Source organism: Procambarus clarkii, chromosome 31 (assembly GCF_040958095.1).
Source record: "Procambarus clarkii isolate CNS0578487 chromosome 31, FALCON_Pclarkii_2.0, whole genome shotgun sequence".
In the NCBI taxonomy this organism is placed as follows: Eukaryota; Metazoa; Arthropoda; class Malacostraca; order Decapoda; family Cambaridae; genus Procambarus; species Procambarus clarkii.
In genome coordinates this window covers 9,237,155-9,248,012 of record NC_091180.1, presented here as the reverse complement: position 1 = coordinate 9,248,012, position 10,858 = coordinate 9,237,155, and the positions used below count along the sequence as shown (strand labels likewise).

The 10,858-nt window shown below is 42.9% G+C and overlaps 1 protein-coding gene across 1 annotated transcript; it reads left to right on the top strand.

Moving 5' to 3' along the window:
• Nucleotides 1-1,454: 1,454 nt before the first annotated feature.
• LOC138370127 (uncharacterized) lies at nucleotides 1,455-3,328 on the top strand. The gene is made up of 2 exons (XM_069334116.1): nucleotides 1,455-1,583; nucleotides 2,846-3,328. The coding sequence occupies exons 1-2, from the start codon at nucleotides 1,455-1,457 to the stop codon at nucleotides 3,326-3,328; spliced, it is 612 nt and encodes a 203-aa protein (XP_069190217.1).
• Nucleotides 3,329-10,858: the final 7,530 nt, after the last annotated feature.

Genomic DNA, 10,858 nt, shown 5'->3' with positions numbered 1-10,858 from the left:
ACAAAATTTGTCATAGCAAAATGACGTGTTTGCGGAAACACTGTTGAATTCGGAAGTGCCTACGTATTACACATGGAATGCCAGTAGAAAATCATTTGAACGACACAAACGAGGAGAGCGAGTCGACGGACAACCTGGCATGTTCAAATAAACTATGATAGGAAGACTAAACACCGTGCATCCCAGTCAAGATGAATGCTTCTTTCTTCGCATGCTGTTGGTAAATGTGCTCAGTTCAACGTCTTTCCAGCAATTGAGATTTGTCAACGTCGTTACACACGCCACTTTCTGTAGTGCATGTCAAGCTCTGAATTTATTGGAGAACGACCAAACACTGGGATAAGTGCATTAATATGCGTCCAACATGTCACATTCAAATCAAATTCGTGCATTGTTTGCGATCATATTGACCGCCTGCTCTCCTTCATCTCCAACTGAGTTATGGGAGAAATATAAATCGCACATGGCTGTAGATATTGTCCGTCGAATACGCAAGGAAAATTCAAATATGAACATGGATTTCACAGCAAAATCTACAACGAAGCATTGATGATGATTAAAGATTTGTGCTTAAAATTCGCGAACAAAGTTCTCAATCAATTGGAAATGCAAATCGATCTGTTGCTGCTTCGTTCGATGTAGAATTGCGTCGTGAACAAAATTACAACACGGGTGATCTGTTGTCGTATCTGCAATCAAATATTCCTAAGCTAATGCTTGAGTGAAAAGGCATTTACAATCAAATAATTAAAACTGTCAATAACGGGCTTGGAGAAATCTTCTTAGATGCGCCAGGGGAACTGGTAAAACCTTCCTAATTAGATTGATTCTGGCAGCATTTCGATCACAAAATGGCATAACTTTAGCTCTTATTTAGTCTGGAATAGCTGCGACATTGCTACCAGATGGAAGAACTGCTACTTCGGCTTTGAAATTGCCATTGAAAATGCAATTCATTGAAACTCTCATGTGCAACATTTCCAAAGGATCTGGCATGGAAAAAGTATTGCAAAAATGCAAACTTATTGTTTGGGATGAATGTACAATGGCCCACAAAAAATCGCTCGAGGCTCTTGACCGATCATTGGAAGATTTGCGTGGAAACATCAGACCATTTGGGAACGCATTAATATTGCTTGCAGGAGATTTCAGGCAAACATTACCTGCAAACCCTTCCCAGTGTTAAAAGCAGAATTCAGGAGCTGAATGCTAAGCTTGCAATTAGGATAGCCAGAGATCCCCATTACAATGATATTGCTAAGAAAAAACTGAGCTCTGTGCTACTTTCAGGGGGAAACAGAAGCAAAAAATGGCATCACAGAGCAGTCTGCTACCTTGAAGAGCTTCACCTGCTTGAGCAAGCCCGTGAGCTCCTGCCTGTAGAGAGGTTACCTCCCTGGGAGGATGACTCATGCAAGATCATCATCAATGAAATGGCAATGAAAAAATCCAACATGATACCACAAGAAATGAGGCACAAGTATCTCGAGGAAATTTATAAAGATGCCGGAGATGAACTTGATCAAATCTACACTGACGGGTCATCTAATCCTGTCAATGGCAGGGCTGGTGCAGCATACACGGTAATCAAGGATAATACTTTCCAACGCAGAAATGAAGAAAAAGCACGTATTGAGAACTATGCCTCTTCAACGCAAGCAGAGCTAACTGCCATTGTTATGGCGTTAAGGTTTCTTGAAGGTTTCTGCACTAATGGTGCAGTGATTTGCACCGATTCAAAAGCAGCACTGCAAAGCCTAAGTAAAAATCGGACAGAAAATCTTACAATAGTCGCTGAAATTAAGAGAGCTGTGAGAGTACTTACCAATCAGGGAAGAGTCATTAAGTTTCTGTGGATCCCCTCCCATGTTGGAATATGTGGGAATGAACGAGCAGATGTGCTGGCTGCTGAAGGCGCTGAAGGAGACCATATTGAATACTTCATACCCAAGACTCTACTACAAATTAGAGGTATTATCAGGCAACATCACCGTGACAAGGTAACTGAGGAAAGGAGGATAGAAGCACAAACCAGTGAATCTATACGATGGTACAACATGGTTGCTGCTGGCAATCCCAATCATTGTGGCCGAAGAGGAGGAGGACGAGGGAGGGAATCAGTAATAGCGAGAATCCGTCTTGGATACAAATATCCTTGGAGATATGGAATGGAAACAACAGTTGATCAGCGAAGTTGCAGAATCTGTGGTGAGAGTGATGGACATCGCCTTGACCACTATCTACGTGAATGTGAACACTTGAGAGATATCAGAAATATGTGTAGAATAATAAACCCCACATTGTTTGAGTTAGGAAAACACTATTTGTCAAATATTGATACTGTTCTTAAAAGATTTCCCCATTTTGCACCCGCAAGATAACGTTAGCTTTTAAGGGTTGATAGATGTTGATCTTCTTGTTTGAGGAGCTGTTCACTTGAGACAGTTAAGCAAGTCCCAGCTGTGTCTGGGTACAAGTGACAAGATGAACAACCCAGCGGGTTTTCTTCCTATTGGGGAGTGTTGTACATGCTGCTATGGCGGTGTGTCCACTCACAAGATGAGTGGCGCTGCCCAATAAACTCGCCCCTCGGGGCAAAATTTAAAAATTTAAAAAATTACCTCCAATTCCTCGATTGACACCAGCGGACGAAATAAATGCTACACTGAAGTACTCTACTTTGTGGCGCCACGTAAAGACGTTAAAATTAACCACAAATATGCGTGTCCAGCTGCAAAACGATCCATCAGCTGAAATATTCGCACATCAATTTCTGGAAATTGGGAACGGAAACGTGCCGGTTGATCTGACCTCAGGACAAATTTCATTGCCTCATAACTTCTAGAACTTACTGACGCCAAAAGAAGAATTTGTTGAAAAAGTATTTCACAATATTGAAATCAATTATAAGAATCAAGATTGGCTGAGCGAACGAGCTCTTCTTGCGGTCAAGAACAAAGACGTCTACGAACTTAACAATATTTTTCAGTCTAACATCCAAAGCGAGGCAGTCACATACAAGTCCGTCGACACTGTTGAGGAAGCAGATGAAGCGGTTAGATATCCAACAGAATTGTTGAATTCACTCGATCTACCATGGATACCAACACACAATAATAGGTCAATTGAAATTCAGCTTGCCAATTATTATGTTGCAAAATATCAACCAGCCAAAACTTTGCAAGGCCACGCGCCTTGCAGTAAAAAAATATTCAACAACGTTGCAGAAGCAACAATGTTTACAGGACCTTTCAATGGTGAAGATGTCCTCATTCCTCGCATTCCTATTATTCCAAAAGATATGTCATTTCAACTAAAGAGATTGTAATTTCCAATTCGATTGGCGTTTGCAATCACCATTAACAAAGCTCAGGGACAATCTTTAGAATTGTGCAGTTTATATCTAGACATGAATTGCTTCTCTCATGGACATTTATATGTTGCGTGTTCTGGAGTCGGCAAACCAGACAATCTCTATATCTCCACAGACCCTAGAACAACAGCAAATATTTTATACCACAATTATTGTGAAATAAAACATATTAGAAACGTGCACTTTCTCTTTTCTTTCTTTCCCATTTAACCAGATTGAGCCACAGCAACGCGTGGTGGATACAGCTAGTGTATATATATATATATATATATATATATATATATATATATATATATATATATATATATATATATATATATATATATATATATTATATATTAAGAAGGTGAAGGAAAAAATATGTATAGGATATAAACTGAAATATGCTAGTATTAACTTACTTATGAGCTGGAGTGGCGATTGAGCGTGTGTGCGGCTATGAATCCTTATCGGTATGTTAACTGGACGGGATAAAGAGACGCTAGACTTATTCTGTTGCCCTCGATGATGTGGTGCGACATTAGATCTCCTTAGCGGAGTATTGAGTGGGTGTAATAAATTACATTAATTACATTAATGTAATTTAATGATCCGATGACGCCTGTCTGTTGCCTCCAACGATTGTGGTAAGGACCATAGCCTGAAATGGAAACATTGATATTCAGCAAAGATGTAGGAGTGAAATATTATTATGTGAATACCGGCTTGCATGAGTTTGATGAAGATATAATACAGGTAAGAGAAGTATATATGGAGCTTACGTTTGTGCGATGCAACATTTCGGCATTGTCCACCTCGAGGGTCTGGTGGTGTACAGTACGGACACAACACTATTTTGTAAACTGAAATTAAAAAAAAAATATTAACGGTGAGGAATGTTATAGACTGGGTAAGTAAAATATTTATACATTATATATTTCACTATGTGAACAGCTGTGGTTACAATAAATGAACTGTGGAATAATAATAAGAATATTACTCATGATTATCGCGAAAGATCTTCTTACATTGTTTACACTGGATGTCAAAATGACCGAGGGCCGGTTTTGCGCATCTCTCACATTCTAGATGGCAGCGATGATTTGGTGAGGGTATTGTGATGATAATCTCTTTCTAGAGAGATTGAGCCTGCTCTTCCCTTCCTCAAGTTACGTCCAGTTAACAAGTATAAGAAGCTACATTCAAGATACGTCACCGGTAGAACAAAATGTTTTGACCAGGAGGCAAAACGTACCCAAGATCCCCCCTACTCCACACACCCTCCACGCCGGCTTGTCGTCAACCAGCAAACTACTCATTCCAGCCTGCCTGCTCCTGATTGGTGACTCGCCGACCGCGCACCTGCACACTGCACCTCTGCGCCCTCTACCTGAATCGACGTCGGAGCCCTGACTAGCCATCAACTTCAGAATATTCTTTGTGCTCTTAGAGTTGACATCTCTCTCTGGCATACTAAACTTACTGGCTTGAATACGAAGGGAGGTCTCAGCCATAGCCGATATTCTCAGCACCATTTTTCCTTTTCACCTTTATACTATTGTGTCTCACATTGTCTTTGCATTTATCTTTGTTATTTAATCGTACTTTTAATTCCCCCGAGATTTGTCTTTATTTTCATTTATGTTTAAAGTAAATATATTAAAGTTTCATTGTTCCTACTTTGTGTTTTACGTGTTCCTCCCTCTCACTTACCACAGACAACAGGCAAGTAGTCTATCTTTTTGTTTTATGTGTGACCAGGCATTGACACCTGCCATTGGAGGACTGCCGAACATCTACACTCCAACACTTTCCCGTCACATTAATGGGGGCCTGTCCACGGAGCCTCACTCAGGTACTAGTACCAGAACGTCAATTTGTGGTAAGCGTACTTCGCTTTGCTAAAGTAGCTTTTCAATATTATCATTAATTTTCATATTTACATGGTGCTGTGTGTATTGTGCATTCCGAGAGTAGCATATGGTGAGTGTGAGATAACTTTGGATTAAGTGGTGACTGTAGGCCGCAGTCACTCTTAATTGGTCATCTCTCCCTCCGTGTTATTACTCGTGTTTACCACCTTTTGTCCCTAGGATATTTCTCAATCTCAGACAGATCATCATTGTGGTACCCTGGTACTTTGGTTTGTCTTCGGGTCAAAGCACCCTATCTTCTGCAATCCGACCGAAGGAGGATAAGAGGGCCATAGTTCCTCTAGCACGGACTTCGTTGCTGAGTTGGGACCTCAGCAGCAGTTCTCGTCACCAGTTGACACTCGCGCCCCTACACGTCGGTCAGAGATGATGATATTTACTTAGGTAGGGAATTAGCTTTCTTTTTTCAGAGCACAAAGTTCGCTAATTCTGTAAGTATCATATTCATTTAGTGGGAAACCCTTGCTTATGTCCTACAGAGACTCGGCAAGGTATGCCTACATTCTTGGACTACCTAATTCACTTTTGGAGCAATTAAATGTTTCATTTGTTTTAGAAACTCAGTTTCACTTATTTAGTAGGATTTTCTTGCCCTTATTCTCTTACACTGAGTACCGGGTACAAGATTTCCTGCGATTTTGATTGATTAATCATTTACCATCTTAAAATTAACTTTAATTGTTAAAGATTAACATTCCACAGGATAGTTACCAGTTGCCACGTTATCCTGTTTCTGACATTTACCATATCACAACTATATTCGTGTACATTTATTTGCTTTCTTTCACCATGTTTCGTCTCGAAGCTTTCCGTAACGATCCAGCTGGTGAAATAGGGACCTCATGTCGTGCCAAGAGGACTGAATTACAAACTCTTGCACACGAGTATCAACTAGATGTTCCCCATGGAGCCAACAAAAATGAAATACATAACCTAATCATGGATCACCTATTAGATGAAGGGACAATTGACTCTGAAACTCACGAAACTTATTCTATTGCAGATAAAACTGATTTGGCAACTATGAAACTCAAACTTGAACTCGCCAAGATCGAAAGGGAGCAACTGCAAGCAGCTCTACAAATCAGGAAAGAAGCTGCAATCAGGAAAGAAGAGCATGAACGTGAGATGTCCCTATTCGGAGAGCGTGAGCGAATACAGCTTGAAGCAAAACGTCACCTGGAGATACAACGCGAGCATGAAAAACAGCAAGCGGATATGGTTATAGAATGTCGTCAACAAGAACTCACGTTGGAGACTACACACCTCACTCAACGCCAGCAAGCTACCGCTAGTCTTCCAGTAAGTTTCAATATATCCCATGCAAGTAAGTTAATGTCACCATTCGTTGAGACAGAGATTGATGTCTTTTTTACCACCTTTGAGACCCTAGCCAATAAACCTAGCTGGCCTGCTGATCAATGGTCTACCCTTCTCAGAGTGCATCTTACAGGTAGAGCTACAGTTACTCTCAGTACCTTAGCATCTGAGAATGACTACCAGACCCTGAAGCAAGCAGTGTTGCACGCCTACCTTCTCTCCACCGAAAGCTACCGACGAAAATTCCGTGACCATCTTAAGGCAAGTACCACCACCTTTCTAGAATTTGCCAATACAAAGAAAAGATATTTCATGAAATGGCTGGAAGCAGCACATGTCTCTACATTTTCAGAACTCGTCAACCTCATGCTAGTTGAGGAATTCTTAAGACGTATTCCCCCTTCCGTCCGTTTATATCTAGCAGATAAAGAAGAAACCGACTACATCAAATGTGCGAAGTCGGCTGACACCTACAGCCTCATCCACCGGCTTACACCATCACCACCTCCCAGTAAGAAGTCTTGGTACAGTTACGATAAAGTAAGTACAGATGAAGCGAGCTCACAGTTGTATTGCAAACTCTATGGACATACCATAGATAGATGTGCGAAGGCTCAATACAAGAGCAATGAATCTACTAAACCCAAACATTCCTCCTAAGTCCGGTAAGCCTGTGATGAATGTTGGTGTTCATGGTAATGATCTTTTTCTCTTCAGCAAACACCTGTATCCTGGAACTGTCTCTACCAACGGTACAGATTCGGAGGGACGTTTCAAATTGAAGATCTTGAGGGACACAGCGGCTCTTCAGTCCATTATATTGAAATCAGCCGTGTCTAACATCACCTACACCAGGGAAACCGTCCTTATCACTCACCTCACTGCTACTACTCCGTATCCACTCGCCAGAGTCCACCTGGATTGTCCCTTCGTGACCAGTGAAGTCCAAGTTGCCATTAGGGAAAAGCCTTTTCCCATGCCTGGAGTGCAACTTCTCCTGGGCAACGAGATGGCAGAAGATCTGTAACCGTCCAACCTGATCATCACGGACAATCCCCAGGTGTGTACTTCTGTAATGGATAATCCCATCTTTGAATATGTTTCAGCAGAGGTCCAAGAAAGTGATCAAGTTTCTCCTCCGGTTTTGGTGACCACCCGTGCAAGAGCTGCACGCCCGCAACCAGCTGACTCTACTGCAACCGCTGTCCCTCAAGACCCTCAGAATCTACCCCCAAATCTTACCAGTTTGGTGTTCCGTAAGTTACAGAGGGAAGATCAATTATTAACACCATTATTCTTCCAGGCTGAGACTCAACCTGACAGTATTCCTGGGTTCTTCCTAGAGAATCAGTTGCTCTACCGCAGGTACAGACCCAGTAAGCTGAAGGAGGAATGACGATTGGGCAAATGTCGAACTAGTGGTTCCCACCAGCATACGGCCCACTATTCTACACCTGGCCCACGGAGCTCTTTCTCACTATGGTTTTAACAAAACCTACCACGGAATTAGACAAGACTACTACTGGCCACGTATGGTAAAAGATGTTAAAAAGTACGTACAACAGTGTCATACATGTCAGATGGCAGGTAAACCTAACATCCCGATTCCCAAGGCTCCACTAAAACCCATCCAGGTGCCTGCGGAACCTTTCCACAGACTCGTCATAGACTGTGTTGGTCCTTTACCCTGGACCAGTTCTGGCAACGCCTATATATTAACTATCGTGTCCTACCACCAGGTTCCCCATAGCAGTTCCAGTAAAGAACATTACGGCTGCTACTGTGGTGAAACACCTATTGAAGATCTTCACCCAGTATGGATTTCCAAGAGAGGTTCAAAGTGACTGTGGCACCAACTTCACCAGTGATCTCTTCAAGAAGACACTGGAAGAGTTCAACATCACACAGGTACTGTCCAGCCCCTATCATCCTGCTTCACAGGGTTCTCTTGAACGTAATCAGACTATTAAAGCACTCCTAAAGAAGTTCTGCAATGACACCTTGAAGGACTGGGATAAACAACTTGATCTCATTATGTGCATTTTCAGAAGTCTCCCCAATGAGTCTCTTGGAGTATCTCCTTATGAGATGCTCTACGGACGTAAGTGCCGTACTCCTCTCAAAGCTTTCAAAGACTCTCTACGTAATGCCACCTTCAGTGACCCTTAGAATGTGCCTCAGTTTCTTCAAAACTTAAAACACATTCTAGAGAGTACCTAAATTTGCTAATGACAACCTATTGAAAGCCCAAGAGAGGATGAAGACTCATTTTGACCAAAGCAGCAAATTAAGGAAATTTAAACCAGGAGACTTCGTGTTGGCATATTTTCCTATCCCAGGTTCTCCATTGCAAAACAAGTTTTCAGGACCCTACCCTATCAAAGAGTGCAGGAACAACCACAACTACGTTCTTGAGACTCTAGATAGGGGGCGGAGGACCCAGTTGTGCCACGTCAACCTCTTGAAGCTGTATCAAGGTATTCCCTCCACTGTGTTATCTTGAGATCTTGAGGTTATCTTGAGATGATTTCGGGGCTTTTTAGTGTCCCCGCGGCCCGGTCCTCGACCAGGCCTCCACCCCCAGGAAGCAGCCCGTGACAGCTGACTAACTCCCAGGTACCTATTTACTGCTAGGTAACAGGGGCATTCAGGGTGAAAGAAACTTTTGCCCATTTGTTTCTGCCTCGTGCGGGAATCGAACCCGCGCCACAGAATTAAGTCCTGCGTGCTATCCACCAGGCTACGAGGCGAGTGTTGGTATCAGACCCTACATTTAAAGGCCCATACCTCCACAGTGAAACCTTCCCTGCTTCTCCCGAAACCATTTACACTGAGACGGTGCTTTCCAAATCGGAAATCCTACCTGATCTTCATCCCAATTTACCGGACTATAATAGTGCTCCTTTGCCATGTTCTAATACTATTCTCGCCTCGCCAGATATCACGAAGCCTTTCATCCTCCATGTCGACGCCAGTGGTACCGGCATCGGGGGTGACCTGATGCAACACCGAGGCGAGGAGATTCTACCTGTTAGCTACTACAGCTACAAGGAACTACAGCACGATCGAAAGGGAGCCACTCTCCATCGTCCTGAACTTGCAGCACTTCGAATCGTCCCTGCAAAGTGCTCGGTCTACCACCATCTACTCGGACCACAATCCCCTACGCTTCCTGCAGCAAGCCCAACTCGACAATCGACGGCTTCTACGATGGGCTTGATATCTGTAGAATTTCAACCTGGAGATTTCTACATCAAGGGTTCTGACAACATCATAGCAGAAGCCCTCTCCAGAGTCTATGAGGTGGCGGCTGCTCCACCAATCGCTCTACCACCTGAAGACGTAACTTCACCCGGAGAGGAGAGTTGTGACGATAATCTCTTTCTACAGAGATTGAGCCTGCTCTTCTACCTCAAGTTACGTCCAGTTAACAAATATAAGATGCTACATTCAAGATACGTCACCGATAGCACAAAACGTTTTGACCAGGAGGCAAAACGTACCCAAGATCCCCCCTACTCCACGCACCTCCCACGCCGGCTTGTCGTCAACCAGCAAACTACTCATTCCAGCCTGCCTGCTCCTGATTGGTGACTCGCCGACCGCGCACCTGCACACTGCACCTCCACGCCCTCTACCTGAATCGACGTCGGAGCCCTGACTAGCCATCAACTTCAGAATATTCTTTGTGCTCTTAGAGTTGACATCTCTCTCTGGCATACTAAGCTACTGGCTTGTATACGAAGGGAGGTCTCAGCCATAGCCGATATTCTCGGCACCATTTTTCCTTTTCACCTTTATACTATTGTGTCTCACATTGTCTCTGCATTTATCTTTGTTATTTAATCGTACTTTTAATTCCCCCGAGATCTGTCTTTATTTTCATTTGTTTAAAGTAAATATATTAAAGTTTCATTGTTCATACTTTGTGTTTTACGTGTTCCTCCCTCTCACTTACCACAGACAACAGGCAAGCAGTCTATCTTTTTGTTTTATGTGTGACCAGGCTTTGACACCTGCCATTGGAGGACTGCCGAACATCAACATTCCAACACTTTCCCGTCACAGTATATATAGAATATTGCACTTCATGCAAGCTGTTAAAGATCGTCTTTCCATAATGTTGTGTGCTGTGTTGCGCAGGGAAAGAATGCTACCGTTAAACTAACCTCGAGTTCATGGGTGGAGGAAATGGACCCGGGGAATTGAGAAGTGATTGATTACTGACAGGTGTGGCGCGCTCCTGATAGTA